Source organism: Amblyomma americanum, chromosome 9, assembly GCF_052857255.1.
Source record: "Amblyomma americanum isolate KBUSLIRL-KWMA chromosome 9, ASM5285725v1, whole genome shotgun sequence".
Lineage (NCBI taxonomy): Eukaryota > Metazoa > Arthropoda > Arachnida > Ixodida > Ixodidae > Amblyomma > Amblyomma americanum.
In genome coordinates this window covers 34,499,959-34,518,056 of record NC_135505.1, presented here as the reverse complement: position 1 = coordinate 34,518,056, position 18,098 = coordinate 34,499,959, and the positions used below count along the sequence as shown (strand labels likewise).

The 18,098-nt window shown below is 48.1% G+C and overlaps 1 protein-coding gene across 1 annotated transcript; it reads left to right on the top strand.

Annotated features, from left to right (window-relative positions):
• The first annotated feature begins 935 nt into the window (after positions 1-935).
• On the top strand, positions 936-18,098 carry LOC144103284 (uncharacterized). The gene is made up of 9 exons (XM_077636046.1): positions 936-1,126; positions 1,886-2,080; positions 3,217-3,638; positions 5,571-5,995; positions 6,861-7,056; positions 8,262-8,407; positions 9,325-10,033; positions 11,654-11,923; positions 17,895-18,098. Exons 1-9 carry the CDS (start codon positions 940-942, stop codon positions 18,096-18,098), a joined length of 2,754 nt encoding a protein of 917 aa, XP_077492172.1. The 5' UTR covers positions 936-939.

Genomic DNA, 18,098 nt, shown 5'->3' with positions numbered 1-18,098 from the left:
AGCACACAGATGATCAGTTACGGCGGAATCGGCCGTGTAAACAGTCCCCATTATTGAGGCGTTGTGCATCGCTGGGTCACAGGTATGATAGGCGTCGATCCTGATTTATTGTTTTAGCGACAGGGACTAGTACGATGCGATTACTAAGCCTGGTCTCGTCCCTTGTTTAACTCGGAGATTCGATTTGCGGCAGACAGCATGAGACACGAAAAACCATATGACCATATGAGGCTTCAGTTTACGATACATTATATCTATTTCATTTGCGCAAATGGTGAAGAAACGTGAGACATGGAACACAAGTTGGTTCTTGGCGGTGGCGAAACTTGATTACGTCGGCCCAAAGGCTTTTTTTCATTAGGCTGTAGGGGGGAGAAGGGGTGGGGTCAGACCCCGTCAGCTGGCCATGAGCCCTTGGCGCTCTGCGGCCTCTATGGCATGTCTCACTACCCGGAATTGTCTCATCTGCAGACGGAGCTGAATAACGCGGCCTCCCAGTTTTCGGTGTTCGAGAGCTGCAATTCCTCCGGTGGTTTGTCCCGTGGACATTCGTATAGTACACGAGGTAGGGTGTCTTTTTAATGGCCACACAGCTTGCTTTTGGGGGATAATTCTCCTGGGAAAGCAATGGAGGTAATGCAGGGGTTGGGGGAAGGTCGTAGTTTGGTGTTGTCTCCAGGCGACTTGAAATTAATTAATTAATTAAATAATTAATCAACCACTTCATCAATCAACTGGATTATCCGTTGCTGCTCGCGCTTTCCTTGTTACGTTGAAATAGCAATGAACACATTGCACGTTACAAGGTTCTCCTTGTTTTGCCCTTGGCAGCCATTATCATCACTTTCCTCAGCGTACTTCCAAGCGCAGTTGCATCATGATTCAAACAGACACTGACAAAAGGAAACAAAATGAAGTCATTGTCGTCCAGGTGGCGCCATGGATCCCATACATGGTGCGCCGGCGACCAGTTTGCCGAAATCGGCAGTGCCTTCTCACCAGAGCTCGTCTTCCCATTCCGCGCTGCCTGTCCACTCATCGGGGCATCCTTCGCACCAATCACTCGCCTCCGGTGCCTCAGCCACGGCGCACAAAGACGGCAGCAAGGAACGCAGCCCGAAAGGAGGTAAACATATACTGCGGCGACACCCCCCGTGATTCGTTATTTTATGCATATTGCCTCTGGAGCTACGCGAAGCAACATTTTATTTCGAAAAAAATCTCTTTTGCGGTTCTCAGTGGATCGCTTGAATGCGTTAGCAGCCAAACAAGCGTACTTTATATCCGAGGTTGACACACTGCAGTTCGTCATATTACGCTTCGGTTCGTTTCATTGGAGGTCAGCATACGAAGCTCATTACATACGTTGTCAAGACGCGAATAGGTTAGTTATATCTGAGGTAACTCACGAAAGTTCGGCATATCCAAAGTTAAGCATTATGAACAGCGGAGAAGGACCAGGACGAGGAAAGAAACAGACACTTGTCCTAATCCTTTTGCGTGTGCATTATGCAAAACTCATCAGCTCGCCCAGTTTTTCATTCCATCTGAGGTTAACACGATAAGGTTAGTTATAGCCGTGGTTAGCCCGCGATAGTTCGTTATATATGTGATGAGGCGTACTTAGGTTCAGCAAATTCGAGGTGGCATACTTAGGTTCGTTATATGCGAAGTTAACACATGAATGGTTGTTATATCCAAGGTTGCTAACTAAGGCTCTTTTAGATTCGATGTAGTATGTCAACTTTGCATAGGTAGTATACTAAGATTATTCGTAGCCCGGTGGGGAGGTTTCAGCCTGCTACTGGATACTGACACACGGCAGCTTTGCACTGGCCCTTCAAATGTTAATGCATTAACAGATACCGAACTCACTGCCACTCAGGACGCGCCACAGATCCAGGAAAAGCTGCGTCGCCTGCCACCTTGGCGAAGTCGACGACGCCATCACAACGTAGCTCGTCTTCGCATTCTGCAATGCCTGTGCACTCACCGCGGCATTCGTCCCACCGTTCCGTGAGCTCCGGTGTGTCTTCTAAGGCCCGCATCAGCGGCAGCAAGGAACACAGCGCGAAAGAAGGTATAGCATATGCAGCACTAACCTGCAACTCTCTGCAATACGTATCGAGTCACCGCCTGTTGGCTAATCCCAACAGACAGGTCGGAAAAATATTAGCCGCGGTTTAACTATTGTGAACTTCGAAAGCTCTGGTGTATCGGGCAACTAGACGCGGCTTGGCGTCGGTAACTATGAGCGCGTTCCGGACAACTGTTAGCACTAGAGCTCTTCGTAGCGACCGCTTCTTCAGTTCCGTCCATGTCGCGCCGAAGTCTGTGGCAAAAGCAGCCTCGGTAGGAGCCTTTTGAACGCGCCCATTGGTGTCATATGCTACGTCACGTGACTTGCGTTGCGTTATACCGTATATGACGTCATCCGTTCACCCGCTGTTATTCTTGCATTTCGCTAAATTTTTTTTCATGGTCAAGCTCAGAATCACGTCACATGTTTAGCATTTGTATTTATCCGTTGTTATAGCAACACACATATCGACTGGTTAATGACCGTAATTAATCTGCCTAATAAGTGTCAATTAGGCTAAGCTTCTTCTTTCTATTGACGTATTACATGTGGGTGTTCGTATGTTAACTACTAATTATGCTCATTATTGTACTATGACGTCGTCATGGTTAACCATATAACTATAACAGGCCTATATACTATCTTTGTGTAGCAATCCAGCGAAGCTACGCCGCGTGAACGCGTGGAGCTCGGCAAAGCGATCACGTGTTGCTAAAGTCGGATACAACCTAAAAAAAAAACAGCATTTGCGAACAGTGGGCCACAGTCCGCAGCGTCTTGTATTACTCCGCTAGCTAATCACAACAGTACACGAAATCAGCTCTCTAATGTTCGACTTTATTAAACGTGTCATTAATCAAAATTCTAGAGCTTATAATTTTTTTCTTGTGTTTGGCTTCTTGTTTAGGCAACGAGAGAAGTTTTAAGGACAAACTACTTTTTTTTTTTTCGTGAAAGAATTCTGTGCCGTGGCCCTGAATGTGGGCGGAGCTTCACTGCAAAGTTGTATCAGACCATACACGCAGATTCGGTTGCTAGGGGCGGCGTTGCTAACCACCAGCGACACACAGCGAAGCATCGTTTCGGTCTAGCCTAGTAGAGCTTTCGCTTAAAACATTACAGTCGTTGTCATCCAGGTCATGCGACGGAACCCGGAAAAGACACGTCGACTCACATCTTGGTAAAACCGACGACGCCTCCTCACCGCAGCTCCTCCTCGCACTCTGCGCTGCCCGGTCGCTCAAGGCGTCACCCAAGCCGCCGCTCATTGGCCACCGCTGCGTATTCAAGGGCGCACATGCGCAGTAGTGGTGAGCACGCCGCGACTGGTGTTGAGGGGAACAGGCCGGAAGAGAACCACCTGTCTAACTTCGAGATGGACAGAAAGGACCAACGGCGTTCCTCTTGTACACCCGCAAAACCATCGGACACGAGCAAACCAGCGGCAACAGCAGCGTCGCCCACTTCGACGGTGTCCGCATCCGTCACTTCTCCGGAGTACAGGAAGTCTCCCAGCGCCGAAAAGGAGGCCACTAGCAACTTGGGGCTCACACCTCTGGTAAGAAAACCGGTCTCTCTCGGTGCACTACTTCGCCGAGCTTTTCGGAAACACCTGCTAGCAGCCGGAATATCTCGAGTATACTGTGGTCACTTCTTTCAAGTAGGAAAGTAGTTCTCGATAAAGAAAAATGTCAAAATGATTAAATAAAACAATGATAAATACTGCATTAGCATTTAGGCTGTCGTCTTGCACTTTCCGGTTTCTCCGTAACAAAATCCTCTGATTGGTCGAGAGAGGTCACATGACTGTGACTTCGTCATAACATGTCCTGATGGATCGTCCAGATTGGTCGATAGAGGCACGTGACATTGGGACGTCATCACAGCCTGCTCACTGTGGCAGGTGTATCCCTATAATATTTTATGTTGGACCACCTCCGAAAATTTCAAAGGAGCCCCGAAGTTTTTGAAAGTAGGTCAACCCCAGAAAAACGGATCAAGGTGGTTTGGTGGCGATTAGTAGGTGGGATTAGTGCAATCTCATGTGATAATCGCCTATAAGCTGCTCGAACATTTTAGAAGGCGATGAATCATGCATACCATATAAGGGCAATGGGACCGGTTCCAACAGGAGTTTTGGCGGGAAAATTGCGAGAGCATTAGCACTCATTGTAGACACCATAACAAGTTAAAGGCCATTGTATTTTCTTCCCTATGAACATGATTAAGTATTATCCTACTAGTAATCTTACTTCTGTAATACCTGAGCTGACTTTTCCTGAAGTCTGGACAACCTGAACAAAGGCTATCATGATGTTGATCATCCGGAGATGCCAATGAAATTTTTGAATATTTGTTCAATTTTCCTGATTTCCTAAGGCCGTCGGCACTGGTCAGCTTGAGTTAGGCAACCATTCTATAAGCCATTTTACTGCAAGTAGGAAGCGTAGTTCGTCACTGTCAACATGTTCGCGCAGCATTCTGCACTGTGTAGCTTTCTTGCAATTACGGGTGAAAATATTCCCAAGTAACGCCTTATTCTGTACTGGCGGTGAACTGATGACGCTAGCTGATGCTGTGTCATCATGCGCTTCGAAGTGGAAGCTCCGTCCATGTATTCAGACACGCGGTAAATCCCAAGAAAGAAAATATACATTTTTTTAAACATAGTACGGTACATCTAGGTGTCGAGGCAATCACAGCCATTGCGCAGTGGCCTTAGTACGTTGGCGTAAGGAGGGTGATGTGAGTGCATACGCTCTAGATGTTCGACTAAAACGGATGGGTGATTGGTGCCTTACAAGTAGGGTAGTGATATAAGAACATAATTTCGGGGCTCAAAGCAGGCACAACGTAATTGCAACAGGAATCTCTAAACAAAAATTATAATTTTCGAGATTGTAGCTTTTGAACAGATCGGAACAGATCAAAAGGTTTGAACCGATCGGCAAAAGAATATTTAAAAATATCCTCTGTCTTGGCGGCACCCGCTACCAGCCTGTTTTAAAGTCTCGGCGTTCATTCATCCATCTCAACCAATCCGCACCGCTGCCCCATAGACAAGAAAAAAAAACTCAGGAGGGTGCGTCCTGCGTTAACCTTGAAGCCTGGACAAAAAAAAGTGAAAGGCAAAGAGTTGGTTCCTCATGGGATCACACCATACGACACGGTGCGGTGATCTCTATCACCACTGCGCACGCGCATCCGTAGATGTCGCCGCCGCCATGAGGCGCGCGCACCAGAACATACGGAACCAAAACATTAGGGACTGACACGGAGAGCGAAAAACCGCGGGAGAGAATGGCTTCATGAGCATTTGGTTCGCTAAGGCGGTGACGTCATGACATCACGCTCTCTCCTGAGTTTTTTTCCCTCCATGCACACCGCCCACCTATCTACTCAAACCATCCTTTCCAGTCTCGTTGCATCCTACAAGACAGCTGGGCTTCGTTAATCATGACCTCCCTTCTCTTGTGTAAAACTGACTCAGGCGAGCTGGATCAGCGAGAAGTTGAAGAAAAGGAAACGGAAGAAGTCGCCACATTCAAGGCAGGCTGCATGCATAGTTCTCGCCACGGTGCTTCTGGTCCTGGCCGTCGCTGTGGCTGTGACGGTGTACTACCGCTACTCTCCACTGTCGGGTGGCCAGCGCTTCGGAGCCGACGACCACGGGGTCTGCGCCTCGGCCGATTGCAAGCTGCACGCTTCGTTCTTCCGGAGAAGACTCGACACCCGAATCGACCCGTGCGCAGACTTCGACGCCTATGTCTGCTCGCTGTGGTCGCCCGCCAGTGGATTAGCTCGCGACCTCGTCGAAGAGATGGCGCTGTCCTGGACGCTGAAGGCAGCGCGGTTCCTGACGAAGGAGACGAGCGGTGGCCGTTATGACGCCAATGGCTCCTTTGCGCATGACCAGTGAGTCATCCCTTACAGACTTTCTTTAGGCAGTCTGTAGACTGTCTGAAGACTTTTGTCTGAAGACTGTCTGAAGACTATAGACAATACAAATTTCATCGACAGCCTGTAGACAACCTATAGATTTATGGCCATACGCTTTTAGTAGACTTTTGTCAAAAGGAAGTCTAAAGGCGAAGACAAGACGAAGACAAGTCTCAGACGAAGACCAGTTGTCTTGTTGAAATGTTGGCAAGCACCCCGAGGCTTTCCCTTCTTTGTGAACTTTGTGATTAATTATCAACAAAAGCATTTTTAAACGGGACTTTGTGAGCGCAATTTTTTCCATATATAGTAAGATTTCACTATAACAATTAACATATCCGCAGATCTGCCATCGGCAGGCTTGCATTTTTTCGCTGTTAACGTTTTTGCTGTCCCATTGGTTTTCTACGTTCGTCTTAACTACTCGATGCGAGCGAAGGACCCGAAAGGCGCGGGTTCAATCCCGAGCGCGGCGGTCGAATTTCGCCGCAGGCGAAATTCTACGTGTACAGTGCGATATCGGTGCACGTCAAGAAATCCTAGGTGGCCATAATTTCTGGAGCCTTTCACTCCGGCGTCCCTTAAAGCCTGAGTCGCTTTGGAACGTTAATACCGCACAAACCATGCCAAACATTACAAAATAAACATTTCGCTGCATATCGAAAGACCGGAGCATTACCTTCAATATTTCTACACCACTATCGTACATTTTTCCATATTTCGAAGTTTTTGTCCGAGAATGTTGGACATGGTCAACGTACTGACGTGTTGAGTGAAGCGCGAGTTTGCGTCTTCTTTCTCCTCTTCGTCGCCAGGAGGAGGCTGTGAGCACCGGTCGCAGAGCCGCGGCTGCGTTCGTCCAAAAGTGCATAGCGCAGAAGGACGACGACGCAGACAGCCTGGGCATGGTGCGCCACTTCGCGGCGTCCATCGGCATCCCGTGGCCTTACGACGAGTCGGCGACGAGGCACAGCGCGCACCCATTCGCTGTGCTAGGCAAGCTGGACATGCTTTGGGGACTCGAGCTCTGGTCTCAGGCAAGCGAACTTCCTAAGCGGCTCTGCCAATAGACGCGTTTTCAAGCGAAAAGCTTCATTACGCCAGGTTAAGCAGACTTCGGGGAGGCAGCGCAGCGACTTTGAACGTCCTTCAGCCCAAGCAAGGATAGCCGTGTATGACCAATGTGGGACAGTTATGGTGTCTAACTCCTGACCCTGACCTTGATCCATCATCTTCAGTTGACCCTTGACATTGGGTGCACTTTGGGTTGACATTTGACATTAAGAACTTTCGATGGGGTGATGTGAAGCCACGCGGTGAGTAACCATGTGTGCAGAAGCATTTCGCTGAATTGCAGGGTTAGCCAAGGCAATCCACTGCCAATTTTTTCAACACCTTGCAGCCTTTCTGAGGAGCCCAAGAAAATTAGAGTACTACGAGAAAGTTTCCTCACAACGAATGAATTCGAGCGCAAAAAGCTTAGGCAGCAAAAAGAGAAAAAAATGCAGCGCAATTGCTCCCCTGCTGAGGTTCACGCCTAAGAATCAACATGCACTAAACCAAAGTAATGTTCCACAGTTTATAGTAAGGAAACCACAGCTCACAATTGGCAGCGAGGCACCGGAAGTAGCAAGGAAATACGTGTACTTAGGGCAGGTAGTGACCGCTGATCCGGATCACGAGAGGGAAATAACTGCAAGGATAATTACGAGGTGATATGGATCATGAATGGCAGTTTACCAGTATCTTTCAAGAGAAAAGTGTACAACAACTGTATCTTGCCGGTACTCACCTACGGGGAGAAACGTGGAGGCTAACGAAAAGGGTTCAGGTCTAGATAAGATCAACGCAGCGAGCTATTTAAAGAAAAAATGCTAGGTGTGACGTTAAGAGACCGGAAGCGTACAGAGCGGGTGAGGGAACAAACGCGGGTCAATGACATCGTAGTCGAAGTAAAGAGGAACAAATGGGCTTGGGCAGGGCACGTAATGCAAAAACAAGGTAGCCGCTGGTCCTTGGAGGTAACGGAGTGGATACGAAGAGAAGGTAAGCCTAGCAGCGGGCGGCAGAAGGTTAGGTGGACGGATGAGATTTAGAAGTTTGCGGGCATATAGGGTGGGCGCAGCTTGCAAAGGACACGGTTAATTGGAGAGACATGGGAGAGACCTTTGCCCTGCGTTGGGTATAGTCAGGCTGATGATGATGATGATGATGAGAGTTTGTCTCGGTCTCTATGCTGCAGACGGTCGTGTTGAAGAACAATGGCGGGAAGGCTAACCCGCCGATGCTGGTGATTCGCAAGACGGGAATGGCTGCCGCCTGGCTGGACTTTGTGGACCTCCTCGACAAGAACGGAGGTCGGCGGGCATACTACAAGGAGATTCAAAGGTACGTTGCACCATTGTTGCCTGGCATACCCAAACATTCTAGACAAGGACGTTTTTGAACAATATTTTTGAGTGCAGTTTTTTCATACATTATAAAATTTCACTTTAACAATCAATATATCTGCAGATCTCGCTTCGATATGCTTGAATATTTTCGTTATTAACGCTTTTGCTATCCTCAAAAGCGTTCGCCGTTGGTTTTCTATGGAAGTCTTGACTGCACGATGCGATCGATGGAAGCACTATAAAAGAAATATTTTGCTACATATCAGAATGATGGACCATTATCATCAATATTTTTATGTGAGTACCTTACAGTTTTCCAATATACAAAATTTTTATTTGAGAATGTTGGACATGAATAAGGCAGTAATCACTCATTAGAACGCATCCCTTGTAGTTAATCTGGCTGGTCATCAGTATCATCATCAGCCTTACTAAGCCCACTGCAGGACAAAGGCATCTCCCATGTCTCTCGAATTAACCCCGTCCTTTGCCAACTGCGCCCACCCCATGCCTGCAAACTTCTTAATCTCATCTACCCACCTAACTGACTGTCGCCCCGTGCTGCGCTTGCCTTCTCTTGGAATACAATCCGTTATGCTTAAGGACCAGCAGTATTCTTGCCTTCGCATTACATCTCCTGCCCAAGTTTATTTCGTCCTCTTGATTTCGGCTAGGATATCATAAACTCGGGTTTGTTCCCTCGCCCTAGTTAATTTAGTATCTCAAGTCTACTCCACTTCGTGGGACTCCCTTAAATACGCCAGAATAGCCGAAGGCTTCCTGTGAGAAAGGGTACTAATAGCGGAGGTGCTGTGAAAAAAAATTGATAGGGCTTTAACGTAGTTAAAACGAGTAGACGTGCGAAGGCGCCACAGGATTGTAGGGTATGATAAATATACAAATACCGTGCAGGCTCTACGGGTTACCGATGCCGAGCGAGGCGACTATGGCCGCACACCTCGTCCTGGAACGGGCGGTCTTGTCCACTCTTGCGGCTAGCGTCAACGAGACCGGCCGCGATGCCGTCTACACGACGGTCGCTCGTCTCGAGTCCCTCTTCAGCAACCTGAACGGCTACCCACTTTCCAGAACCATACTGTCCGTCTTCAAATCCTCGGGAATCGTCGCGCAAAGCGGCGTCTACTTCACGGACCGCCACTTCCTGGCCGCCACGGACTGGCTGCTGGGCAAGTTCAGCAGGCGACAGCTCCTGGAGCACATCGCCTGGTGGTTCGCCCAGATATGCGTGGTGATGGCATCGCGCAAGGCGATGGTGCTGGTCACGAGCAGCGAGGACGGCTCGCGGATGCTGAAGACGTCTCGATGCCTCGAAACGGCCGCAGCCTGGTTCGGCCCGGTGCTGTACTACATGAGCGACGCGGAGGATTTCGCGGCAGAGCGAAGAGAAGGCGTGGACAGGTTCCTCCGAGGTCTGACCGCGCAGACGCAAAGGGCACTGGCGGCGACCACGTGGGTAGACGAGCATACGAGGCGCGTCATGGAACAAAGGCTTCGCGACCTCAGAGTAGTGGCCTGGATGGAGCAGCTGGAGAGCAGCGGTGGCCCGCCTCAAGATCAGAGTTGGGGATCGTTCTCCAACTACTGGTACGATCCCAAAAAGGTATGGCCATATCTGTTGCAAATGTTGAGAATGCCCCAAGTGACGAGAACGCGGAACACAAGGAAAACGATGCTCATTGTTTGGTGTTCTTAAAGAAAAGGGCGCGAAATGTTCACGCTGGCCCAAAAATGGAAGCATACCAAGTAGCCCAGAAGAATACCATTTGTCAATAAAGATAACAGGGGATCTATACGGGGGCGCAGAATCATGAGTTGGGCGGCGTATTTGATTCCTTGCTGTCTTCGTTAATGTCTGTAGCGCCGTTTTCTTTGAAGATTCATTAAAAACAAAGACAGCGAGCTGCTGTGTTACTACACTTGGCATTCGTCGTCTGTTCCGTGCTACATATGCTTTACAAAATCATCATCGCCATCATCATCTGCCTCACTACGCCCACTGCGGGGTAAAGGCCTTTAACATGTCTTTCCAAATAACCCTGCCCATTGCCAGCTGCGGCCACCCTATCCCCGCAAACTTGTTAATCTCATCCGCCCACCTAACTTTCTGCCGCTACCCGCTATGCATGTCTTCTCTTGGTACCCCTCCTTTACTCTTAAGGACAAGCGGTTATCTTGCCTTCGTGGTACATGCCCTGCCCAAGCCCATTTCTTCCTCATGATTTCAATTAGGAAGTCATTTACCCCCGTTTGTTCCCACACCCACTCTGCCCGCTTCCGGTCTTTTAACGTTACACCTATCATGTTTATTTCCATAGCTCTGTGCGTTGTTCTTAACTTGAGCTCAACCCTTTTCGTTAGCCTCCAAGTTTCTGCCCTTTGGGTACTCAGATTATCGGTAAGATACAGTTGTACTTTACAATATTTTTCTTCCCGCTCTCAGTCAGTACGACATTGAAACATTACAGGCATTGTATGCTATTATGCAAATTAAGCCATTGTCCCGTCCTCAATCTCCAAGTTAACAGGAACCCTTTCCTTCTGTCTTCCAATCTATCAGTCTACATCCTATTACCACTCCTTTTCCTGTCAAAACTTTCCTGGATCCAGCAATTAACCGCCTTTGTCTTGGCCACTCCCCCTTTGTGTGTATGTGCCAGCAACGTCTGAGGCCTTCCTTCCATCCTTCCTCTCCATTACTACTAAGCTCGCGTCTACAGGAGAACTTGCATGTTCAACATTCTCGCAAAACAATTCTGAACTTTGGAATATAGTAAGATACTCTTGTGGAAATACAGAAGGTAATGGTACATTCTTCTGACGTGTACGAAATCTTTTATTTGATCTCTTTCCATCCATTGCATCGAACAGTAAAGACGTCCGTAAAAAACAAATGGGGAACGCTTTTGATTATAGCAAGAACGTTAATAGAAAAAAAGCTGAAGATTGACATTGGGTGATCTGAGAATATACTGACTGCTACAGTGAAAGATTACACTATATGACAAAAATTGCGTTCATCAACGGTTTCCCGCTCAAATTTAGTTTTTCATAGAATTGTTGTTTATGATTATGAATGGCAGCGGCTAATCGTTAGTGAAGAATATCCTGATAATCTCTGATTTCCGTTGTAACAAGATCTACAGACAGTGGCGTGACGAGAACAGGGTATTTTAATGTGTGTGGCATTGCACGGCTTGCGCGCGACGAAACCGTGGAGCAGGAATTCCTGGAGAACTGGATCACGGCAGCCGGGCACCGACTGCGGGAGAAGGGCGCGGCTGGGCTCCTGCGTGAAGAGAAGTACTGGCTTGCCTCGCCGTACCAGGGAGTGCTGTACGCATACCTGACCAACCTGGTGGAGGTATCCCATGCTGCACTCGCCGGGCCGCTGTTCTACGCCCAGAAGGAGGCGGGGGTGCTTCGTGCCGCCAGCTTCGGAGGCCTGGCCACAGCCTTCCTCGACGCAGCGCTGAGGATGTTCGACCTCCGCGTGAGTGAAGCTCGAAGCGCGCGTTTAGCGAAGAGGTTCTACAAGTTAAATGGGCTCTGAAAGGGGAGCTAATAAAGTTGTGGTATGGCTGGGATATTAAAGCACGCCTCTTCAGGAGTATTGTCCAGGAAGGATTTTTTAATGCGTTTTGTAAACACAGAGTTATCTGTGGTACTAATATTAATAGTAATTGGTTTTTGGGGAAAGGAAATGGCACAGTATCTGTCACACATATCGACGGACACCTGAACCGCGCCGTAAGAAAAGGGATAAAGGAGGGAGTGAAATAAGAAAGGAAAAAAGAGGTGCCGTAGTGGAGGGCTCCGGAATAATTTACACCACCTGGGGCTTTCTGATAATAATAATAATTGGTTTTTTTTTTGGGAAAGGAAATGGCGCAGTATGTCTCATATATCGTTGGACACCTGAACCGCGCCGTAAGGGAAGGGATAAAGGAGAGAGTGAAAGAAGAAAGGAAGAAGAGGTGCCGTAGTGGAGGGCTACTGAATAATTTCGACCACCTGGGGATCTTTAACGTGCACTGACATCGCACAGCACACGGGCGCCTTAGCGTTTTTCCTCGATAAAAACGCAGCTGCCGCTGTCGGGTTCGAACCCGGGAACTCCGGATCAGTAGTCGAGCGCCCTAACCACTGAGCCACCGCGGCGGGTTAGGGGCTTTCTGGCCAAAATTTGAATTTCAGTGTCTCCGCGCCTTTCCCTTTCCTCTGGTCACATTTTGCACGCTGGAAGGTCGGCGCTCCTCCGCCGGCGCCACCTCCGAAGGAGAGCTTCCTGACCCGCCGGAGATAAGCGGCTTATAGCCCGCGGCCAGGGTAGCTGCCTGACGTCTGACAGAATCTAACGAATAGCCAGTTCTCAACATGTATGCGTAGATGCGAGCGACGGAGGAGGGTGCCAGCATGAAAAAGTCGCCGGGAAAGGTTCGCCAACTTTCGCTCGTGATTGTGGGACTTCTGCTGCGTGTAGAAGTGTATTATTTGGCTGAAGTGTTCATGACACAATGTAGTGATTGAGCGAGTTGATGCCCTCTCCTCGGAAAGTGTTTGCGAGCCCCTTTAAGCCGCGAGGCTATGGCCATAACTTTTGGAACGGGCATTAGCATATACCAGGCACCCCTGCTGAATTTAACCAAGATGTTGAAGAACACTAAGTAACAGAGACGGGCGCAACCACTTGAGTGCTGTATGTATTTACTGTACTTAATGCACTGAAAGTGCTGAATGTATTTGTAAAGCCAGCCGTTACCTCATAGACTGTTAAGCTATAAGGTGTTTTGCATATATGGCCATAAAGACTGCTGGCAGGTTTTCCACAACAGGGTGGGCCACAACACGGTTGCCATCTGCCGTAGGCTTCGGACAAAGAAACATAAGCGAAATTTGGGATTAGAGGTTTTAGTTCCAGAGCACTAAATAATATAAAGCTAAGGGCACTCCAGCTAAATATAAGAAAGATTTAAAACAGACTGAGTAATGTTCAAAGTCGCATGGCCTAGTCAACAGGATGTTATCGTTTTAAAGGTTAATGATTACTAAATTATAATTAGGCACCTATCTAAACCCTGGTTTAGGCCGCCGCAATGGCTCAGTGGTTATGATGCTTGGCTGCTGACCCGAAAGACACGGGTTCGAATGTGGCGGTCGAATTTCGATGGAGGCGAAATTCTAGAGGTAAATATACTGTGCGATGTCAGTGCACGTTAAAAAACCCCAGCTGGTCGCAATTTCCGGAGACCTTCACTACGGCGTCCCTCATCGCCCGAGTCACTTTCGTACGCTAAAGCCCCCATAAACCATGAACCATGAAACACTGGTCTAAGTATTAAAGCGTGAATTCGGAAGTCGTAGATCGCCTTCAAGAACAGCCAGCTGGAATGTTTGCGCCAGGGTACCATTTATGTAGATTTATTTGACCAGTCTGAAATGAAACCTGCAAAAGAAAACTACCGCGTAACAGTGGTGCTATTTCAACTTCACAAGCCGCATCTCCGAGAACAAAATTAGATTTTCACTGGGACGCTGTCCTGGGCGGGGCTTCGTCTGTTCTTTGTACTTGCGATTGAGATATGCACCAGCAGCTCTCAGTGGTAGGTTTCGCATTTCGCGGGCTTATTTAAAGGCCGCTAAAAAGAGCTATGAAAATGGTACTCTGGGGAAAACATTCCATCAACTTGTTTTGCAGGACAATCTTCAAATCCTTGACTGACACTGTTTGTGCAGGTAGTATGTTCAGTGATATTTATTCTTTGATAATTAACTAAAGAATAAAAATATATGCTGTAAACGAGGTCAAGCAGCTGTTGGCCAAGCGACCAGGCGAAGCTGATTTGTTCGCGCCTCCGCGGGCTCACAACCAAGGCGCGGCTTACGTGGCAGTATTTATTTTATTTTTTCACCCTCAAGGTCAGGGACGACGCCGGATTCTTGGATGGCTATGACCGCGTGAAGTAGCGCTTTCACACCAAAAGCATGTTTGCCGAACTAAATTATGAATTCCCTCATGAATTTAATTTTTGGGTAAATGAGTTTTCCAGGCTTCTCATTAAGTCTAAAGGAAGCTGCCCTGAAGTTATAGATAATCATAACTGGTTTTCGGTGAAAGGAAATGCGCAGTATCTGTCTCGCATCTCGGCGGACACCTGAACCACGCCGTAAGAGAGTGGAAGTATCTGTCTCACATCTCGACGGACACCTGAACCGCGCCGTAAGGGAAGGGATAAATGAGGAAGTGAAAGAAGAAAGGAAGGAAGAGATGCCGTGAATTTATATATAAAGTTTGATTCTAGGATGGTTACTTCCAGGTTACAGAATTCGCTGCAATGTACGCAGCGAGGTCTCTTGTTCCCTATACTTCCGCGGGCGATCGAAGTAGCAGTCTTCTCTCATATATTAGTGACTTGTGCCGCTAAAGCGTTAATAATAGTAACGCAGTTATTCTTCGGTATAGGTATAGGGTCCGGTTACACTTGGGCCGATAGGACGGCGATCGGTTGGCTGGTCGGTGTACATATGCCATCGCAGACGCACTGGCCTGTCAAGCTAGACCGACGACGACGCCAGCACGACCAACCACCCCGTATCGCAGTAGTGTAAAGAGTGAACTTAGTGGGAACTGGCAGAGTGTGGTGGGGGACTAGCTGGTATAACATTCTATAAACTTAAGGCCTTTAAAACTTATTGGTCCTGATCATTCTAGCCACGGCGAAGTAGGCGATGTGCGTGCACCAGCGAAGATGTGCTTTCATTTGGTGCCTGCGCATAGAACCTATCGCCGAGGCAATTGAGCGACACGGGCAGAAAACGCCGCACGACGGTGCCGCTCGTCCCTCGTCGCCTGGGCTTGTGCGGCCGAGCGAAAGCTTCACGCCGGGTGGATAGACGGCCCGAAAAACTGCGTTTGTGTGCCTTATCCGTATAGAAAAAAGCGAAACGAGCGGCTGCATTTCATATCTTCACACTGTCTTACTAATCAGCGGGGAACTCTTGCCAGATGCTTGAATTTCGGCCGACGGGGTACCGCCGGCCCCTTTCGTGACGAGGCCTAGCGAGTACGCAGGATTCGTGTGTGCGATTTCGGCGATTGCGGAGAGCGAATTCGCAAGTTTTAGCGCCTTAAAATAGCTGTAGAGCGTAATTTTGGCCACAGTGCCCTCAAAGCGAAGACTGCCTACATCGCAGGGCGGGAGTACAATAAGGAGGTAGTGCCGATATGTGACCTGGTCTGCTCAGCATGTGGTGAAGGCAGCCGGCAGCAGCCATCGGCGTCGACTGTAGACAACGAATCTGGTTGTTTTCATTAATTGAAGTATTGTCCGAACATATTTTAGCTAGAGCTCATTAAAATCACTGATGACATATGAGGAAGTAGATACAATGAGCGGGAAGCGCCGGTCCTACGCGAAGCGTTTCCCAAGCAGGCGATATAGCATCATCGGCGCTTATTGCAGTGTTATCATTGTGTGTAAATGAGTAAAACTGCAATTTGTGAGCAATACTACGTAATATTTAAGATAAGGAGAGAACACCTTGCGTTTTATGCCAAGCAAACGAGCAGTACTCTTTGCGCACAGCTATGTAAACAACCCCAGCGCGGGGCTGCAGTTGTTGCGATCGTCGCATTCCTAGGCCACAATGGGCACGCAGAGTAAACGCTAAATGATGTACTATTAATTTCAAGCAGTCATTTAGACGGCAGCGACTATTCTTCGGTGCGGGCAGTGAAAGTATTCGAGTCGCGTAGGGTTTTGCAAGCGGCTAGCTTGGTTCCTGCAAAAGGGTTCTACGAGCCAAAGGGAATGTATGTTTGACTTACAAATGCACACATGTAGCGGGGAAGGCGTCTCATTCGGCACTTTTCTCTGCTCCTTTCGTGCTTCAAGGTTACTCTAGTGCCAACTTGTTATAATTTAAGTTTAATTATCGAGCCGATGAATAGCGGACAAGAAATTGGTAGCCAGCTATAAAGCGCCGCCGCTTTCAGCGCGCACATCGGCGAAGGCATGCACGGCACGTGCCGCTTTTCACATACGGGAGCACTTGACGGCTAAAAAAAACCATCTCATTACATAACAATAACATGGTTGTAAGAGCAAAAAGGTAAGCAGGGGTCCATCGATTTCTGTTTCCTCAACAATCAGAAAAGGGGTGCCACGAGCAAGTCCGCTTTTTTAAAGATCAGTCAGGTCGCGTACTAACCTGACGACGCGGGGTGGGTATGCCCCTCAGACGTCAGCGATAAGATGTTGCCAGACCAGCAAGCAGTTCGCAGAAGAGACGGAAAAAATTCGTATTCAAAATATTTAGCGCACAGAATCAACTGAAACTTGGGGGAATTTTAATTTAACAAGTTGAGAATTAAATGTGATAAGCAGGGCATGCGGTGAAATAGGCTGTCATGGCCCCTTTAAGCACTAGTTTTCACCTGTTAGGCATCGTAAAAGCTAGTCTTCACCTGTTAGGCATCTTTGAGGCGTAGTCTTCATCTTTTATGCATTTTTACGGCGTAGTATTCACCTGTTAGGCATCGTAAATGTGTAGTCTTCATCTGTTAGACATCGTTAAGGTGCCTTCATCTGTCTGGCATCTGTTTGGCATCGTTACGGCGTAGTCTTCACCTGTTAGGCATCTGTTAGGCATCGTTAAGGCGTAGCCTTCACCTGTTCGCCATTTGCTACGCATAGTTCAGCCATTTCAGGCGGGGTCATGAGCTTTGCGTCCTTTCCTTGGCACGTGCAGTTTTTGAAGCAACACTAAAAAAAGGAAAAATACGTTGGCCTACGTTTAGTTAGGACGAACGTCCTATCGCGAACAGGTGTATTTCACTGAAAATAGAAATATTGTTAGAGACACAAAATATGTAATATATGAAATACAGGTATCACGGCTACCTACAGGTTTTGAAAACTGCATGGCATTGATTTTTTGGTGCTGATCTCTGAGGCTAGTCTGCATCGCCATTCACTCAATGATCACTGGTCTTTTTCGTTATGTACAGCCTCCGTCAAAAGTATACAGCCCAAGAGGTTTGCTTCTAAGCTGTTTAGCGGGGCTCCCTAGAAAATCTAGCAATAGAAAGCTTGGGAAGATTGAGGACTCGAAGCCATTTATCATTCTATGGATTCCAGTTGTTGAGTATGCATAATCATGCGCCCTGAAGTCCTCGCAAGCAAACCGCTTGGGCTGTATACTTGTGACGGGGGCTGTATGTCACGAATTTGTATAGAAATGCAGGACAGAAACGTTCCAGTTTCAACTCCACCTATCAAAGCAAGAAATTCGAATTTTGTTGCCAAAGGAAAGTCAACCGTTCCAAAAAAGTTCATAACATTTTTTATAGGAACTGCATTTGTATGCAGTTACCACGTTCCTTTAAACGATAGGAACCAGCAATGTTGGCTTATTTACTTCGACTCACGCGTTCCTGCAGTGACTTGACGTCGGGCGAACAGCTGGACATATTGGACTGGTCAGGCAGGCTTCAGCTCTACACGCCTGACCAGATTTTCTTCCTCACGTACTGCCTCCGGTTCTGCAACACAGTCATCAACTGCGGCGCTGCAGTGCGCAGTCTCCCCTACTTCGGGACGGCCTTCGGCTGCGGCAAGCGCCTCACTGACGAAGACGAGAAGAACCAGTGCCGCTTCTTCCCATAG

Coding starts and splice junctions, on each gene's coding strand:
- LOC144103284 (XM_077636046.1), top strand. CDS start 940: ATGGATCCCATACATGGTGCGCCGGCGACCAGTTTGCCGAAATCGGCA. Junction 10,034..11,653: donor ACTGGTACGATCCCAAAAAG/GTATGGCCATAT, acceptor ACCGTGGAGCAG/GAATTCCTGGAGAACTGGAT. Junction 11,924..17,894: donor TGAGGATGTTCGACCTCCGC/GTGAGTGAAGCT, acceptor TCGGGCGAACAG/CTGGACATATTGGACTGGTC.